At 37.4% G+C, this 20,118-nt stretch overlaps 2 protein-coding genes across 4 annotated transcripts; one reads left to right on the forward strand and one right to left on the reverse strand.

Annotated features, from left to right (window-relative positions):
- Positions 1 to 932: 932 nt before the first annotated feature.
- tefb (TEF transcription factor, PAR bZIP family member b) lies at positions 933 to 11,689 on the forward strand. 2 transcript variants are annotated; one of them, XM_084111605.1, is made up of 4 exons: positions 933 to 1,340; positions 5,786 to 6,169; positions 6,504 to 6,724; positions 9,697 to 11,689. In XM_084111605.1, the coding sequence occupies exons 1-4, from the start codon at positions 1,247 to 1,249 to the stop codon at positions 9,910 to 9,912; spliced, it is 915 nt and encodes a 304-aa protein (XP_083967731.1). In that variant the 5' UTR covers positions 933 to 1,246; the 3' UTR covers positions 9,913 to 11,689. The 2 variants fall into 2 exon arrangements, with proteins under 2 accessions (XP_083967731.1, XP_083967730.1); XM_084111604.1 differs by lacking the exon at positions 933 to 1,340 and adding an exon at positions 3,305 to 3,528.
- Positions 11,690 to 13,100: 1,411 nt separating this feature from the next.
- On the reverse strand, positions 13,101 to 19,652 carry tob2 (transducer of ERBB2, 2). 2 transcript variants are annotated; one of them, XM_084110527.1, is made up of 3 exons: positions 19,437 to 19,652; positions 19,143 to 19,190; positions 13,101 to 17,336 (listed from the first exon to the last, which is right to left on the reverse strand). In XM_084110527.1, the coding sequence occupies exon 3, from the start codon at positions 17,068 to 17,070 to the stop codon at positions 15,907 to 15,909; it is 1,164 nt and encodes a 387-aa protein (XP_083966653.1). In that variant the 5' UTR covers positions 17,071 to 17,336; positions 19,143 to 19,190; positions 19,437 to 19,652; the 3' UTR covers positions 13,101 to 15,906. The 2 variants fall into 2 exon arrangements, with proteins under 2 accessions (XP_083966653.1, XP_083966652.1); XM_084110526.1 differs by lacking the exon at positions 19,143 to 19,190 and having other exon boundaries at positions 19,437 to 19,642.
- Between the last annotated feature and the right edge of the window lie 466 nt (positions 19,653 to 20,118).

Here is a 20,118-nt window from a genome sequence, read left to right on the forward strand (position 1 = left end):
GAGTAGTTGAGTTGACAAAACCAAACCAATCCAACCAGGCTTTGTTGGTACAATAACACTGATCAGCAACGTTCTCTGTCAACTTAGGCTTTGATCCTGTGTTTAGGAGTTTATGTGTGACATCAGCAGCAAACAGCCAATCAAAAGCTGAGGAACAGAAACTGAGATTCAATTCTCTCTTCTGCAAAATTTTACGAGATTTAAAAATATTACAAATTTTAACAAATTTACACAGCAAGAAGAAAACAGCCGTCTATGAAAGATGAAAAATTCTTGCTATATCAGTGCATGTAAAATGTGTGAGGTTAGTTTATATAGAGAGAATTGAACATTTAAGCTCACAGTCATTTTAAAAACTTTATCTATGGATTCTAAAGATTATTTATAATTACCTTTAGCCTATATATGTATATTCATTTAAACTATGTGCTTACTGCTTTATAATAATTCATAAACTAAAATTTGTAGTTTATCGTATGCATAAATTGTAGTTAATGAAGTTCACGGCGTGAGTTCGACACAGGAGTGTAAATTGGTCACTCCATCTGTTTCTACTCCAAATTAAAGGTCACTACATAGTAGATGATTATTAAAGACAAATTGTCTAGCTTTTAGGAATGCTTATTTACAATAATAATTTTGTATGATTTAGAAATTATGTAATTATTTCACCCATAGTCCATTACACATAGTCCATTACACATACACATATAATTTTAGTTTATCAATTATTATGCACTTAGTTTAAAAGAATATAAACATATAAAAGGTAATATAAATAAGCTTTAGAATCATAGATAAAGCTATAAAAATGACTAGGCCTACATGTAAATGTTCAAAATGTTCTATACCTAGCCCTCGATAACACTTAAATTAAAAACTAAATACCAACATGGTACAGGCCCCGGATTTCAGCACAACAGGCCCTGATAACAACCATATCACGAAGAGATATCACAATAATGTCTGAGTTAAAAGCATTTTTTTTTTTTTTTTTTAGATGCATTCTTATGTTAGGCTACATACTTGCATTGCAAATGGACAGATCAATGCTTAGTGGTTTACCTTATTTTTTGTTGTTGAGCGAACTAGATTAATGTCACATGGTTAATTTGCATATACATGAGGATGGGCGTGGTCTGACGCACGCAGGTCATGACGTTTGTTTTTACAAATGCGACACAAAGTTTGCTGTTAGCCGAGATTCTGCTTTATTGACTGACTTTATTCAGTGTTGGACTTCAACATGTCTAATATGAGTGACTTTACTCCGAATGAGATCCAACAAGTTTTCAAAACTTACCTGGAAAATCCCCTCTTGTCCATCTATAATGACAGTGGTAAGAATTCACTTATTTTCTGATACTTGTGCATTTTCTACTTTTCACCTGTTGTATATGGTACACTATGTACAGTATGTTGCACAGTATCTTATAGGCGTGTAGTGTGAATATCATGCAGGCATAAATGCAAATAGATCAATCGTTTTAAAAGTATGAAAGTGCATCACGAGATTAATCAGAGTTCGAGGTGATTTGATCAGATTCTAATGAATGTTTTATTAATGACACATTTACAGTCATTATATGAAAGAAATCCAGAATCCAGAAACCAGAATCCCTCATAGGATAAAATTAAAATACCTCTCTGATTGCAGATCCAAATAAATGTGGATTACAAATCTATCTAAAAACAGTTTGTGTGCAGCTAAAGAAATGGATTTGAAAAGCTGCTGTATCGTGTGAATAAAGATGTCAAGGTGAACTAACACCTGTAAACTGATCATGGTTTAGTGTCTATTATCTGGTGAAGTTTCTCCAGTTACAGGAACCTGCAAATAAAAAGTCTTGTTTTCTGTTATTTAATCCTCTGTATGGGAACAAGAAGCTGAATTCCTCCAAAATGTCAGAAATGTCAGACTAAATATTTGAGTAAAAATACCTCTGTTGTATAAAGTACAAGTGCCCTTATCAATCCTCTGCAACTTACACATGAAGTACAAGTCATAGCCTATGTATCACATTCATGTCAGTGGAAACCGGTTGATTTAGCTGTGTCATTTGAATTAAAGACATCGATGTGCTCTCTGAAATAGAGCAGATTCAAACAGCAGAATGTTTGATCATAATTGTGTCATTGATGCATGAATCTGACGTTCATTGTGTTTGGTGTGAAAGCTTGTGCTCTTTCTAATCTGTCGTTACACATTCTCTCATTTCAGTGCGGTTCAAGAGCAACAGAACAAAATGTTCCCTTCTAACCCTGTGTGTATTTCACTTTCATGCTCTGCTATTCTCTGCACAGATTTCAATATTACCTTGTTTAAACTCAATTTGTCATTTTAACTCAATTTGTCATTTTAACTCATGTTAATACCAGTTAGTTGGATCAAATATAGTCTTAAATACTGAGGTGACCTTGAGTATAAACACCACAGTACTTTTTGTAATGGTTAGTTCACTCTAAAATGGAAATTGTCATTATTTACATCATATCCTTGTGTATACCCAAACACAAAAGGATAATATTCTGAGAATATCTTATGAAGTTATGGGGACTGGAGCTCCAAAAGGGCATCATACAAGTAGCCTAGTCCATATGACTCGTGCAAATATGTTCCCAAGGATGTAGGCTAAAGTTGGTGTGTGGAATGCAAAGACCTGTTTTTTTCCGTTCACTCATTGTTATTTGAAGCATCTGGTTCATAGGGAACAGCCCTGCTGAAACCAAACGCGACAGTAAACATCTTTGTGGTGATTATAAATACACGCCATGTCTTGCAGAGCCTGTACTCCGCACGTGCAGAAGCCCCGCCCAATTAGCGCGTGCTCGTGCTGACATCACGTGTGGAGGCACGAGCTCACCGTGCGGAAAAATACAACTACACGAGTGCATACATACACACTGTAGTGAAGATGTTTTAAAGTACCAAGAGGTTCACTCTAAAGTCGCATGGATATACAAGGCTTACCGTTCATTTGTGAAAAGTAAGTAAGTCTATTAATAGGCTATAATGTGCCTTTTTGATGCATGTTGTTGGGTCATGATGATGTTGAGTCTATTTTGCCTGTACCTCGTGTTCAGGGTCATTTATAAGGACATTCTTAGTTTGTTTTCGGAACAAAGAGACGAGCGTTGAGCTTGTTTCGCGTATTGTTGTGGCGCTGCCTGCGGATGAACAGTTGACCAATCAGAGAGCTTGCCTGCTTAAATATTCATGTTCCGTTGGCCAGACAACCAATCAGCGCTTCGAGCGGGGCGTTCCTCATGAATATGTAATTGCTTTGCCCAATACGATATGATCGAGTGGATCTCTACGGTGTTGTTTTGGCAGTTTCTCAAACAGGAACAGGAGGTTTAACGAATATAAGCGATATCGCCGAAGCCTGTTTATTTTCCACGATAATATTGAACTAATCATGCCCGGAGATGCGTCGGAAACGGTGGCCGTCGGTTCTCAGAAATCTTTTGTTTTAAAGAAGATCAGGAATATTCCGCCTCCAAATATACTGGCGGATCAAGACGACGGTAAGAACCATTAAACCTGCCAATATGTAAATCAAATTGGCTACAGATCGTTGTGTTCATCGTGTGTGTTGGTAGTCGTGCACTTGGCTTCACCTCCACAGCTGCCGCGTTCATTGCTTCCTCAAAAGAACAGAAAGTTCCCTCAGAAAAAGTGCTGGTTTATTGACGGTATAAGATGGAAATACCGCGGTACTTTACTATAATAATATCACATTCATGTTTATACTTGATCGTTTTTACAAGTTGCTTCAAATACCATGGTGTACATGTCAATAAAAACATATCATTTTATATGACGCCCAATTGAATAAACTGCATGGTGCATATGCTACTTTTTGTTAGTGTTAAGACATTGCCCAATACGTGCTAAAAACCATTAAAACTAGGCAATGTATCATTATCATTTGCCACAGTATTACCCTGTTGCTACCCTGGCAATACTGTGGTTATTTTGACATATTCTGTGTAATAATACCATGGTATTTTTTTGAGGAATATTAGTGTAATATCAAAACACAATGGTACAATAATTGTAGCATAATAACTGTATATCAAGTTGCCCTGGTATTGTCACCTGATCCCATCAAAGTAACATGATATTTTACCTTAGGTGTTCCCATGGTCATGGAAAACCTGGAAATTAAATGTTCAAAAGGTGTGGGAACAATGTACATCGTGTTCAAAGAATATTAGTGTCAGGTAAATGAATAAATGTACAAAGAAATAAAAAAAAGGCACATGCTCCCATAAAACTTAAATAAATTGCAATGTTTTGACCAATGAAGGTCTTTGTCAGGTCTTCATTTTTAAATCAAGATAAACCATTATATTAACAATGGTAAATTTACTAAAAAGTACTCTAGTGTTAAAGTACTAAGGATCTGTAGATTTGTCAGTTATATTCCTGTATGCTGGCGTCAAAAGAGTGTTTTAGTTATTGATCATGTTTTTGTGAACATAATTTACACAATTAACATAATATCATCTTGTGGTTTTACCTAATTTGTCCTTTATGGACATTATTGATAATAGTCTTATCTCACATGATAATAACCCGCTCATAACTCCCATCTCGTTTTAGTGAAAACTAATCAAATCTGATGTTTTCTGACCAGCAACTAACACAGCTAGTTACTGATAACCAACACTAATCTGTGTGTCATGTGACCGTTTAAAGGCCTGAATTTCACAAAACCTGTCGTCAGGAACATTTGTGGCTCAAAGTTCACCTCAAAACAAAGAGGAACAATGGATTTTGGATAATTTTGGACCGTCGATTTTTTTGCATTGTCAGAATTTTCAGTAAATTAGCCTATTGTTTTATTACTTGGCGTATTCAGCATAATTTAATATGGTTTTACGGTAACACTTTACAATAATGTTCGTTAGTTAACATTAGTTAACTACATTAGTTAGCATTAACTAATAATGAACTGCACTTCTACAGCAGCTGTATTTTTATTAACTAACATTAACAAAGATTAACAAATACAGTAACAAACGTATTGCTAATGGCTAGTTCATGTTAGTTAATACATTAACTAATGTTAACTAATGAACCTTAATGAACAAGTGTTACCCGTTTTACATTATGCCTTGTGTTTATAAATCTTTGGTCAGTTTTTCTCTTTTATAGCCTACATTTTACTTCCTTCCAGAAATAATTTTAGAATTTTAAATCATATGTAAATTTAAAACATCTTATGTCATTTTAATCTATTTTTTTGTTTTGTTTTGTTTAATGGTAGAAAATGAACAGACAGTGTAAGCTGGCATTGAAATTTCTACAACATACGACTTTTCTTCTTTGATTCTTGACTAAACTGTAGTTCCTCTCATGTACTTTGGAAGTCAGGGTTAACAATACATTGCAATCAATAATAGCCACAGATATAAGCAATAAAATAGGGTTAATATAGTGCGTGTTTAATACATTTTTACTTCCATCCAGAAATCATTGTAGAATTTTTAATCATATGCAAATTTAATCCAGTGGGGTTTTTTAAAGATCATTGAAATTTCGACAGTATCGTTTTACATGTCATGTTTTGAATTGTGTTATTACAGTTTTTCTGTGTTTAATCAATTTAAAAAACAGAAAACATTAAAAAAATGTAATCATATATAAATTTAAAACTTCTTATGTCATTTTAATCCAGTGTATTTTTGTAAGCTCATTGAAGCTGGCATTGAAATGTCAACAACATCCGACTTCTCTTCTGTGATATTTGCCTAAACTGTAGTTCCTCTCTCGCAGACATCGAGAAGGAGAAGCAGGGTTCGGCTGGCGATGGGACGTCGGGGGGCAGCGATGGTTCGGGGGGCGTCTCCGCCTCGCTCACGCCCACCATCTGGAACAAGACCATCCCGTACGACGGCGAGAACTTCCACCTGGAGTACATGGACCTGGACGAGTTCCTGCTGGAGAACGGGATCCCCGTCACGCTGGAGGAGGAGCTGAGCAGGAGCCTGGAGGCTGAACAGCACGCAAGCGGAGACGCGCCGGAGGAAGACACACAAACAAACACACAGATACCTAAGGAGGAGCAGGATGGGGGAGACGAGGAGCCCGAGGAGGACTCGCTCTCTGTGAGGGATGTGGAGGAACAAGAAGTGAGCCAGGATGATGAGACGACAACAGGTGAGGCGACAGACAAACACCTTTCATTGGTTTTGTACAAGGTAAACACCACTGATTGCACAATATTATTATATTATAGCTAGTTATTTCTTTAGAAACATGCTAACTCCTCTTAAACAGCTTCAGATACGTCCCATCAACAGCTTTAATGTGGCTACCTTTAATTAGCTTAGCTTAAAGTGCAGTTAGCTAGTGTTTCAGAAGAGGATCTTCATCAGGGCCATTGAGCTTGAGATGTCGTGCTGTAGGGTCTGAACATGATGACTACATGCTGTCGGCTCACAGGTGTTTTCTTCAGACATCCTGACAGAATCGCTCTGTTCTTCCCCGCCAGACTCCAGAGACGAGCCGGAGCGCGTGACGCCGCCCCCGATGGACCCCGAGGAGATCGAGGTGAACGTCTCCTTCCAGCCGGACCCCACAGACCTGGTCCTGTCCAGCGTTCCCGGAGGAGAGCTCTTCAACCCGCGCAAACACCGCTTCTCCGAGGACGAGCTCAAGCCGCAGCCCATGATCAAGAAGGCCAAGAAAGTGTTTGTTGCCGAGGATGCGAAGGTGAGGCTGAAAACTGTCTGAGATTCAGTCATTCAGAACGTGATTATGAACACCTAGATCTGTCGCTAGTCATCCCGGAAAAACAACGATTACAAATCTGATGCTTAGAAGTTAACATGCTGGTCTTTAGCTATCATGCTAGCTTGCTATTTGGTGTTCTTCGCTGCTGAAATCATAATACAAATGCAAAAATTCATACTGACTGTTCAGTGGATTAACTTGAGATGCTTGTCAATAACTTCTGATTAATCCATCATACATACAGTCAACATGAATTACTCTTCGCAATCCGTTTCACTTCTGTTATCTGACATTTCCAGGCAAAACTGGACTAAAATGTAGGACTGGGCTTGATTTCAATCCGCCATGAATTGACTGGACGAAGTAAAGTGGGCGTTTGGCACCAATGTGGAGCCAGAGCTAGCAATAAGTGAATTATTCCCAAAAAGACCATGAATTTGAACTAGGAAAATAACTTAATTTTGCAATAATACAAACTTAATCACAATAATGAGCTGCTTTTTCAAAGTCTAATAAGAATGAAGTATCCATCACTTTCCCATCTCGCTTTTCCACTAAAACACAAGTGCAACATTCGGGTTCTGGGAGTGAAAACCCAAACATCACTCCAACGAAGAAGATGGTGGCCACAGCTTTATTCAGACCTCTGTTATCACATACTAGATCCCACTGTGAAATGAAGAGAGATGGGAAATAACTTTTCTTAAACAGTAACTGTTGTGATGAACTGCTTCATTTTCTTTTTAATAGGTGGACGACAGACTTATTTCTTATATTAATATTAATTGTTTAAAAAAAACCTTATGTTTTATCCCTAATCATTATTTCGTCAATGATTTGCATGAATGACAAACTCAAAACAAACAGTTTGCTGAACACGAGTTCTTCTGGCTTGTTGACTCATAACCAAGTTATCTTTAGAAAGCTGACACTTGAGTTCACTGCAAAAGACTGTTATTAGTATAGAGATGTATAAGATCAGACATAAAAACTGAAATATTAATGATATAATTAATGAACAATTAATATATATTAAATACATTTTGGTGAACTTCACTTCCATGATCCTGCAGAGAAATATCTCTACTTTTATATTTGTATTTGTGTTATTTTAGAATTATTAATATAGCTACTATTTTAGTTTTTATTTATATTTAGAATTCGTTTTTATTTTTTATTTTTCACTTCATTTTAAATGGTCTTTGGTTTATTATTTTATGCTTATATCGTAAATATAGTATGCATGTAAATGTTATAAATTTTAAAATATATTTAAAATATATTTGGATGAAGAACTACACTAACCATTATCCAGCAGAGGATCAATAGTATCATTAATATACTATTATAGTTTTTGTTGCTATTTTAAATGTTTTTTTATATATATATTTTTATATTTTCATCTTTCATTTTAATTTTAATTTTCATAAATTTTTTAGACATTTTGCTCTGCTTTTGTCTTTTTTTAATATTTTTTTTATTCATTTTAAATTAAATTTTAATTACTTATTTTAGTACTTTAAGTTAAACTAAACATATTAGAAATGTTTTTATATATATTTGAGTTTAGTTCAGTTACTGCTTTTTTTTTCCAAGTAAAGAAACAATTTTTTAATTGTTTTAGTTTGTAAACAATAATATCCATGTAATTTTTCAGTGAACATAAATTACATTGTTTCTATACTTACAGTAAACCACATTAAATTAATAGTTTTTTGTTCTTTGATCAGTTTTTAATTATTAAATTGTTTGCAATATTTAAGGGGATTGAACTTCTCGTTAAGTTCACAGCATTCGTCTTTTTGACCGATTTTAAAATACTTTTTTGCTTGAAATCAAACTGTGTAATGTTGTGATTCTTCTCGTAGAGCTGCTTGATTTGGTTCATGATTATAACCGTTTTTAACAAAGGCTTAAAAAAAATAGGGAATAAAAGGGAATAAGTTTAAGGGAATTTTGGGAATATTCATAAATTTAAGGTAATTAATAAATGAATTAATAATTAATAAATTTAAGGGAATAAAAAAATGTAAATACTAAGTTGGCTGACACTGTACACTGCACTGTACTTCTGCTGATGCGTTCTTATTAGGGCTGGACATCGATTACGATGTTCCAAGCTCTCAATTCGATTAGATTTCAATTCGAATCAATGAATATAGATTTAATACAAATCCTATATTTATAAAAAAAGAACAGTGAACATAATGCCGCGTTCCAGGCAACCTGTAACCCGTGTTTTTCCAACCTTATACCCGTGAAAGTGCACTGGAACGGCAGTCAAACCCGTGACTTCCCACCCGTGAACTCGTACTAGATCGATGTACTCCCAGTTACGAGTTGGAAAAACACGGGTTACAGGTTGCCTGGAACGCGGCATAAGTTTATAAGTGGTTAATTAATAAAAAGAAATTAAGAGCCACAAACCTGTATATTAAACTCTTTTTATTTTAGGGAAACTTGGGTACATTAAAACAGAATCCAACTCTATATTTCACATGCATAAAATGAATAGACAGGATTTTGGTGCAAGATGAAATTGATGCTGAAAATTGGGCAAGTCAGAACAGTCGCATGCCTTGATCAAACAGGATCCGGTTATTTTGTTTAAGAGAAAACAAACATAAAATCCCACAGCATTAGATGTAACATGCAAGCCTATGAACAGTGGAGGAAAACTAATACTGGCTTTTGGGTGATAGATAAATAAATATGGAAAAAAATCGATTCATGACTTTTGAGAATCGTTTTTGAATCGACCACATAAAAAAAAAAAGAAGAAAAAAAAGATTTATCGAAAAATAGATTTTTTTTGCCCAGCCCTAGTTCTTATAATGCATGAGACACAGACTATGAAAAAAATTATTTACAACATGTTTTTGTTAGCTTTTTGACTAAGAACATGTAGTGACATGTACATGTAACGAGATGTTCGCACTGTTTTTCCGCAGGATGACAAATACTGGTGTCGGAGGAAGAAGAACAACGTGGCGGCGAAGCGCTCGCGGGACGCCCGGCGCCTGAAGGAGAACCAGATCGCGGTGCGCGCCTCGTTCCTGGAGCGGGAGAACGCAGCGATGCGTCGCGAGGTGGCCGAGCTGCGGAAAGACTGCGGCCGCTGCCAGAAGATCATGTCCCTGTACGAGGCCAAGTACGGTGCGCTGTGAGGGACACACTCACCCGGACACTCATCACTCACTCCGTGGCCGACGCCAGCGTTCAGTAGCGTTTAAAACAAGATCTAACAGTGAAAGGGCACCATATAAGATACCACAGCATGACCTTTGACCCCTCATACCTCATCGACCCCCCAGTGTGGCCCGAACAGCGAGTTTAGAGATCATTCAGTGTGGAGACGAGGTGAAGACGCCAACGTGGGCCGAACGGGAAACGTTTCCAGTCTGCGAAAGTTTCCACGAGGCGTAAAGAACGAGTCTTGAGAGGGTTTGGTCCGAGTAACCGTGACCTCGCGGCTCTTTTCGGCTAGTCTTGAGTGTGCTTTCTCCCCTTGTTTGCACTCGACACGTCGTTATTTATGTTTGTGTACAGGTTTGTTGAAGAAAACACAATATGAAGCTTCTTTATTCCAGAGTCGAGTGCAGATCGACGCCGCCGAGAGACGGGAGTCTGTAAATAAATGCGCTTGAGTCCGAGTGTCGTTGCTCTTCCAGACGGATCTCATGATGTGAACGGGACATTTTTTTAGCTGCATTTTTCCCAAACGCGACTCGGGACAGTTGGGTTTTAACTGCGAGCGAGGAATCGGACTGGATCTGTTTTGTTTTCAGGGTTTAATCCAGGGCAATAATACACGACTCATCTTTACCTCAGATTAGATGCATCTAACAAGCGGACGTTTTTATTGGTTTTAACTTTAAATGTTGATGTTTTGTTTCGTTTGCTGTAGTTGCGTCAGTCATAAAACACAAGTGGAATGAATTTCTGTGCTAAAATGTTTTTGGGGTCTTTTTATTCTGATTAATAATGCATTCAATATCGCATTTCTAATGCATTAATAATAATAACAATGCATTTTTAGATAAATTCTTGCATTTGTAGACCATTGTGAAAAAAATGTGATTGTTTTTTTGACATGTAAAGCGTGCAGTGAGTCGACGACATTAGTCTCGCTAGTTCTTCGCTGGTTTTTCAAAGGGACGTTTTTTTTTTTTTTTAAATAGCAAAAAGTCATAATGTGCTTCCAGTGTTTTATGGATTTTGATAGATTATTAGTTATTATATATGTGGTTTGTTTTCAGTGCTCATAAAAGTCATGACCACAAAGTGTGCTTACAACTTTTTTTTGTTGACGAAGTTATGAAAACATCATTTTTGTTTTCATATATATATATATATATATATATATATATATATATATATATATATATATATATATATATTTATATATATATATTTATATATATATATGCATTTTAAAAGCTAATGTAATCAGGATTGTGTTTCTGTAAAACGGGTTACAAGCACTTGCAGGCAAAAATATAGTCGTTAGTGCATGCTGATGTCATAGTGATGTCACAGTGGGCGTGTCCTTTTCTTTTGGTATTTTTGTTGTTTTAAATGAGCGTAGCGCGCTGCTCTTTTTTACTTCTGTTTGTTTTCATTTCATTCTTCCAACCAAACAATACAAAACTTTCTCCTGTCAGTCAGTGTGTTTTTAATGAAGTTTGAATTTCTAGTGATTTAAACCGAATTGTGACTGAAATTAAATCTGTTACATAAACTCCAGACTGTGTCGGACTCTATAAAGCTCAAATGTAGCAAATTACTTTGTCTGTAATAAAACCATTTAACTTGCATTTTTTTAAATGTTTTTTTTTTAAACAGTGATGTGTTGTTTTTATAAAAAGACACTTTCCTTGTGTTATGCAGTATGTTATGACTGTATCTTGTATCATGCATATTAATAAAGGAAGATATAAATGATCTAACCTTGTTGAGGTCATGATGGATGTGCGCTGTGATTGGCTGTTGCTGGTGACGTCACGTGCGCTAGACATCTGCAGTGGCGACAGTGATGAATGAATGACCTTGCGCGTGCACGCGAGCATCTGTGCAGTAATGTTTACATTTAACGCGATTTTCGATTCGACTGCGATGCTTTTCCATTATTATTCAATGTAAACACGCGCTAGACGGACAATCGTTGAATCGTTGGGCTCGCGCATGATGTGGCGTTCTAAAAACGCGGAGCTCAAGTTTAAAGAAGTTCGGCTTTTAAAAAACGCGTTTTTCGTTCCATTTTCCCGCGTTTGCGGTTATTAAAAGAGCGCGTTCTCTGAACCGGTCCTGATTCTATACAAATATATCTGGTTTTGTTTGTAGATGGATCGCACGTCTATCCTCTGGAAGTGGTGTGTGTGTGTGTGTGTGTGTGTGTGTGTGTTTTCCTCCTCCATGCGTCGGATTCATTCATTATTATTCTCAGCGTGATGTTGCGTAACAATCATTCGAACACCCGAGCGTCGTTACATAACATCTGCTTCAGAGACACAATGTGTGTGTCTGACTCTGAAGAGAGAGAATGAAGTCACCTCTATCTTAGAGGCGAGCACGTGTATTCTCTTATTTAAACATGAAGATAAAGCCTCAGGATTTTATGTGACTAATCAAAGTGTTTTTATCGTCAGACATTCTCAAGATTTCTCATCAGGTTATGGTTTAGTTCATGTGCTGCTGAGAGACACTAAACATCACAGTTTGATTGGTAATAAATTAACACAAATGTAAGAATAACACATGTAATGAAACACCTGCATACCTCATTTAATTTAAACGGTAACATGTAGCCTACATTTGATTTTTAAAAAGTTAGTACTAATATTAATGCACTGTGAACTAACAGGAACAATTATATTTTTATTACTAGCCTATTTAGCCGATTTTATAAAAAAAAAAGTTAAATGTTATGATCACTTCCCTCCAGCATGTTTGACATCATGTAATTGATTCATTACCTGAGTTTATATACTGACATCCTGATTTATTTATTTTTTTAGCTGAAAGTCTTTTTGCTGTTCTATAGGACGACATTCTTGTCTCAAACATGTTCTTTTGATACAAGCAAAATAACCCATTACGGAGTTTTTTTTTTCTCGTGCCTTTTTTCTTTTTTTACCAACACAAAATCCCATTAAATGAACTTGATCTTCCAGGGTCCAGGTGCTCATAAAGTTTCATCTGGATCAGAATTATCTAGATTTGGAAATCCCATGTTTTACTATCCAGGAATCCATCTTTCTTTTGTGCTGTTTAGCAAAATAGGATTGGATCCAGATACACTGATTACCAGCTCAATGTAAACGGCTATCTGTACAGCAACAGGTGGAAGAGTCGATGCGAGACACTTTAAGAACTTTATATGAAGAGAAAGAAAACCTCATAAACAACACCTTCCATTTTCAATGTCCTTTAAAGAATCAGACCCTGAAAAGGCAGACGTAAGATAAAGAAAAGCCACAAACACAAACTTATTGTAGACGTGTTGGTCAATCACTACAATGAAAACATTTAGACAGATTTAAACAGCCATGAAAAAAAAAAAAAACGGCAAATGGAGATATTTAAACTTGGTATATTTCCAATTGAAGTTCAATAAAATAAACATAAAACATGCGTTTAGAACTGTATTGGAAAACGACATTGCAACGACCCCATGTAAACAGTTCTGTGTCTTGGCTGTGGTTGGGGGTCAGAGGTCGTGACCCTGAGCTTTATCAACACAGGTGTTCAAACAGCTGGTCTGGAATACAGCCTGAGAACAGGACCGAGGTTATCATAACATGTTGAAATGTTTTCATTCTGCACTTATAGTGTCGAAAAACAAACAATGATCTGCTGAGAAAAGATGGATATTCATCAGAAAGCTAGTCAAAAATTAAACTTGTCCAGCCCGATCTTACTGATTCATAAACTCTTTTTCGAAATGAATCATTACCCTTTTCTGAAGCAAGCCGATTCAATTCAAATTAATTAATCAAATTAAAAGAAACCAGAGCTGGAGTTGTTTTGTAAACCTGAAAATTTTTATTGATATTTTCTGTGACTGTTCAGTTTTGCTTTGCATTACATTGCGATACTATCAGAAAATTCTCAAATTGCATATTTATTAGGATTGTTTGCCAATTAGAATAGACTAATAAAATTATAAATGTTTGTATTTGTGTACACTTAAGGGTCAATAATATTGATAATGTAAGAAAAACCTACACTGACCAAAGGAGGAACCACTGGCTGAACATTTTGGGTTTGAGGTTTATCAAGTATACAGGCATGCTATGGAATTAATCTACTTTATGACGTTAAAACATTACGAAAATCAAACCCTTCAAGAGCTTCAACATCCTTCAATAAACAGGAGAAAATGACAAACAGAAAAAAAAAGAAAAAAAATATTCTACAGAAAGTACGTTCAGCACTTTGTTAAACATTTTATTAGTCATTTCATCTTGCATATATTTATATTCATATAGTTATTTCTGAAAAAAATAACTTCAGCACGTAAGAAACTAAACAAAAGATCTCAAACATAAGAAATATATACATATTTATGTCATCATGGTATATATCTCTTAATTTGCTTTATAAATGCCATAGAGAACTCTTTTGAAAAAACACGAAAAAATATAGAAAAATTGTAAATAAATTACAAACAAATGTAAAAATACAACCAGTCATAGCATTTATAGAGAAATCTAAACCCCACCCACCCCAAATGAAATCAATGGAACGATTGAAATATTCACGAAGCTGACGTTCACATTTCAACGTCAGCGAGGGACGTCACAACAGGGTCAGGACGTACATACAGTCTCACCCAAAACCCTTCATTTTTAATACAATCTTTAAACTACATTACCAAGCTATAGTTCAGACATAATTGGCATTAAAGGGCAAGTAAAAAGGACCTTTAGCATCTAGCATATAGAGTTTATTGTGAGGCCTTACGAGAGTTTCCAAAGGCCCGATGCGTAAAGTGCAACGCGGCAGGACGGGACGGAACGCTGAGGGGGAAGTGATGTCATAAACGGAACCCATCATAAGGCTCCAACCTTCAAGAAGATTCTAGAACGCAAGCCTCCATCCCAGCACAATAAAACACTTAACAAAACACAGCCACTGCAGTTGGAATATGAGGTAACATTCAGAGTCCTGGAGCTGAGAAAACAAAGTGCAATTTTCACGGGAGCATCTCTCCCAAACTACGATTTATGACCTCTGGGACGCATAAACAATGCATTGAATTCAACATGCTTGAAAGGTAATCTGAGGGTCTCTGCACCAATGGCCTTTAATCTCGTGCCCCACCCCTTCAAAGACATTTAGCGGTTTATCAAAACCTCCTCTGCTCCTAAATGTGTAGGAGCGAAACCAATCAGACCCGCACAACAATCCACCAATCATTCTGCCTGTTCTTCTTCTGTGGCTGAACTTACGAGATCTTGAGAGAATGCGAAAATGTATGACATCAATCCACAATCTGACTCTTGACGGCACTAGAAAAGGGTTCAAACACTGGCTGGTTTCATCAGGATTTGGCTTAATGCATTCAAACTGAAAAGGAGAATCCTAAAGTTAAACCATTGTACAGAATGTGCAAGTCATGAGCACAAGACCCACATCGGTTCAGAGAACAAGTCATAAAATTACCATAAATCCTCAATTATGACCACTGAGGTGCAACCGAACTTGTTAACGTGGCTGATATCTCCAGAGTCATATTTCTGAACATGAACACAATGCCAGAAATCCCTTTTTAGCATCTAGAATCTTCCACAAGAATATTAGCTTTTTTTTTTTCCTTTTTTTTTAGAATCAATTTTAAAAGGAGCAATCAAAGCATAAATCATCAGATTATGTAGACAAACAATTGTGAAACCATAATCAAGTGACTCATTACTGAAAAACTACAAAAGCAATAACACCTGTGTAACAGGAGGCTGGTTACTCCAACTAAAAAAAAAAAAAAAAAAACAACAACATCATGAAACAAGATACAAATGATTGGTAAGGTAACAATCACAAGCAATACTCAGTTAGTAGTCATAACACTCTTGATTTGTCATGGTGGTAAGTAACAATGATTCATGAAGGAGGAAAAAAGGAAAGTCTTTCAGCATTGGGATCTCTTCAGCTCTGAGACTTTAGTTGGCCAACACCACAGGTTGAAAAGCCTGGCCGGAGTACTGCAGGTTGTATCCGAGTCCTTCCACAAATGGAGGCTTATCCATGAAGGAAATTCCACTGTTGGCCCCAATGATTCCCACAGCCTGGCCTGGTGGGGGGCTGGAGAACGGGTCGAAGGAAGCGTGTGGGTGCGGACCCTGGAACGGGGTGATTGGTGCAACTTCTGCATCGAAGTAGAGGGGCCTCTGGGAAATGGGAAACACAAACTCTTTGGCATTAGGAGACAGTTGGCTTGGGATGGGTCCAGCCAGAGAGTGCATGGAAAGGGAAAGGGGTTTGTGGTTGACCAGCCCTGGTGGGGAGATGGAGTTGGGAGAGCGGGTGATCATCCTCTGCTGGGGAGCTACGACGACAACGCCAGGACTAGAGGAAACTCCAGGGTTCCCGCACTTCTTCATCTTCGTGGAGCCAAATTTGGTGGCGGCGAAGCTGGCTGTGGTGAAGGTGATTGGCTGAGGTGTTGGCCTGGAGCTGGACGGAGGGTAGATGAGGCTGGTGCTTGGCGGAGACGGGGTGGATGTGTTGGAGGAATGAGCGCTGGGATTGGTGGGAGTGCTGGGAGTGGCGTAACTGAACAACCCTGGGCAAGATGAGGTAGAAAGTGGAGTTGGCGAGCTGGAGAGCGACGGTAGCATGACCGGCGACACCTGGCCTCCGATGGGAACGAACACCTGAGCCTCTGGGTTAAAGCCCAGATTCTTGACTTCCTCGAACTCCAGGTCTCCATTGAGCATGACGTCGGATCTTTCGGCCTCGCATCCTAAACCTGCCGGATCCTCCATGTAGAGGACTTTAATTGCACCCTTTTCCCCTATCTGGTAGGACACTTCGTAAGGGTCGATCCAAATGCTGAGCTCGGGGGGAACGTTGGCTCGGACCTCCTCGGTGTCCAGACCACTTCTTCTGGCTGCCAGCTCCACCACGGGGTCCCTGGGAGCCCCCAGATGGAGGCACCGGAAGGCAGAGCCACGCAAAGGAGCCTCGGGGTACCAGTGACCTTCGAAACGGGACACCAGGATACGTTCCAACTCCTCGCCAAACAGATCAGCCCTGCGGCGCGGGAGCTTGTTGTACAAATATGACACGATGAAGTTCAATGCAACCTTCACCTCCAGATGCATGATGAATTTGATTATTTCTTGGGAGTTCTTTTGGTGATACAGGGACCTACGGCCGTCTTAACATCTCTTGCAAATATTAAGGTGAAAGTCTTTAATATGAGCCTTAAATGTCAATTTAAAAGCAAGGGCCTCTGATTTTTGGATTGTTGCTTAGAAATTGCTTAAAAGTGATTGTCAGAGACCAGTTGATTTTTAAAACTCCAGAATTGGCACTGAAGTCCAAAGACTGAACAGCAGCTCTCCGAGATCCAGTTTCTTCAAAGCCTCTGGAAAGACAAAGACAGACTGGTTAAACAACTATAAATACACAATTCATTGACTGTCAGTGTGCATGTGTGTTTGTTTCAACAGATGCTGAGGCCAAGGTACCAATCCGTGATTATCCTTATGAAATCCCTCATCTGTCCCGTTGGCTAAAGCACTTAGGATTACATGTGCTAAGAGAGAAAAATTTCAACACCAAATGCACTTGGTACACTTACACTAGCTTACAGTCTAGCTGTAATTCCATTTTAACAGTAAAATGAAATTTAAAGTGCATATAGTGAAAAAGAAAAAGACAATTCTGAACATGCAAGAGTTTACTTTCTTCAGGAAAAAATAACCCAAGGTTTATGGCGTATAATTTACCTGCACATGAAACTGAGATGGGAGAAAGCATGCCATTGTTTTAAAATGAGACCAACCATTCATCTAATGACAACACATACTTTCTGTAATAGATTATAATTTGAATAACTAAAGATAAAATTTATTCACTTGAATACTCTCATATCTGAGAGGAAACCTTAGAAAGTGCTGATAAAATGGTGCTCCTGAAGGAACGTTTAAAAAAACTACAGCTCCCAGCATGCACCACGCCACAGCTTTTGGCGTCATCACCACGCGTGTGAATGTTGATGTGACGCCTCCGCACTTTTCAAAACACAGATAAGCTCCGTTAAAACCAGTACATTAAATGCACTGTAATCGTTAGATTTATAATAGTGTCGGATCCGCGATGAGTTTCAGCATATATGAGGACGGTCACTGCCGGTAAATGTAATGAAATGCATATGATTATTCATAAAAGAGACGCGTTTCACGACCGCTCATACAGAGAAAGGCCAATAAATCATAAATACCAGCACTATTATTATTTCATCGCATACAGCCATCAATACATTTAAAACTCGTTTTAGACATATGGAGGCAGAGGATAAAACTGATTTGACAATTTCCTTGTGCAATTATCTTATGCACAGCGATTTAATAATGATAGCTGCCAATTGTAACGTTTTCAAATCAAATATTATCTTTGCTCTATATATTCTCGGCGGTCATTTAATTACTGTGTTGATATCCATAACTGATATGATAAACTAAACGATCGCGTTCTATTAAAATAAAAAATCATGTCGGGCATTCAATGTCACTCAATGTCAACGTTTGATCACATGCCATAACATAAACAACTGCATTTGTGCGTCTGACTGAATATATTTATTCCTTAATTATTCACAAGCCTGGTTGATTGTTAACACTCCCGCCATCAGACACAAAACATCCAGAAGATTCACATTATCTGCCTAAACTAAATAACTGAAGCTTCAACTCACAACAACCAGAAATCTCATTAATCTTTAGACTTTTACTCAGTTTAATTTCTATTATTGTTATTATTACTATTAGTATTTGGAGGGATCCAAACAAATATCCAACACATTCAAACACAATGAGTGTAACATGACAACAAAAACACTAAATCAGCACACACACTGTTCTGATGGGATGCGGTGTGTGTGTGTGTGTGTGTGTGTGTCTGTGTGTGTGTTGGGGTTCCCTTAAAGAAAGTGTTTTCCAACACATGCAACATGAAAAATGAATCATCTAACTCCAAGAGAGACCACAGAGGTTTAGTTCAAATCTGCAAATCCTGTGCACCCTGTGTTTTCCATACACACAAAAAAACTATAACAGAACAACATGTTCCCTGAAGTTACTCCTGACAGTCAGACATGAAATGAGCTTATAAATACAGCAGCTCTGTTAAACACTCACAGCAGACAGATAAATAATCAGCTTTTGCAAACCTTTGGCCTGTTTCAGTCCTCTCAGCACACCATTAAAGCCAAGGACATCTGTGCAAACACACATTTTATCATCAATTGAAATGCCAACACAATTCAGCTGTACGCAAATGCCTCAAATATTAGGCCTGTCAATTAGTATCATATTATTGCATCTTTAGATTTGTTTCCTCTCAAGTCTAAAATGGACGACAACTCATCAGTCATTCAAAAGAAAAACAAAGATTGTCCATGCAACACGACCAAGCACAAATACAATTTGCTGTTATTCTTGATAATTATACATCAAGTACTTACTGATTCAAAGCTTGTGTTTCTATCCTGCGCTTATGATTTCCATTAATTACATAAGTTTCAATAAGCATGCGTTGAAGAAATCCTTCACAGAGAACCACTGCGTTTTGTTCCGTTTGACTGAAACGCACTTTTATTGAGATTTTATTTAATTTTATGTTTATTCATGGCGTGACGTCTCCCCACTCCCGCACGCGCCCGTGTAAACTTCACTGTTTTGCAGCCTCGTGCATTTATATCGCAGCGCACGCGCTCGCCCCGCCCACAACTGTGACGTGTTTTCAGCTGGAACTACTTACGGATTAGATCTGCGCGCATTAATAAAAACAATAGTAATATCCTGCAAGATGTAACAGTAACTTTTAATGACACTGGTTTAGGACAATATGAATCCGACTCTACTTAAAGTCTAAAATTATGCTTTGTTATAAATTTAATGTCTCTACTTTGCAAATTTTATATCCACAAAGATAAGTTCAACATAAAACCAATGTTTAATTGCATTTTCGAAAGATTAAAAAAAAAAAGTATTTCAAAACCATTTCATCTTCAGTAAATAATAGAAAGCAAGAGCGTTTTCAATTTGCAATGCCTTTAATATGTATACTCGCGCCTGACTGATGTATAAATTAATTTCTTACCCTCCTGTTCTTTTCTTTTCTCTTTTTTGTTGTTGTTGTTTTTC

This window comes from Abramis brama, assembly GCF_963993115.1.
Source record: "Abramis brama genome assembly, chromosome: 1".
Classification (NCBI taxonomy): domain Eukaryota; kingdom Metazoa; phylum Chordata; class Actinopteri; order Cypriniformes; family Leuciscidae; genus Abramis; species Abramis brama.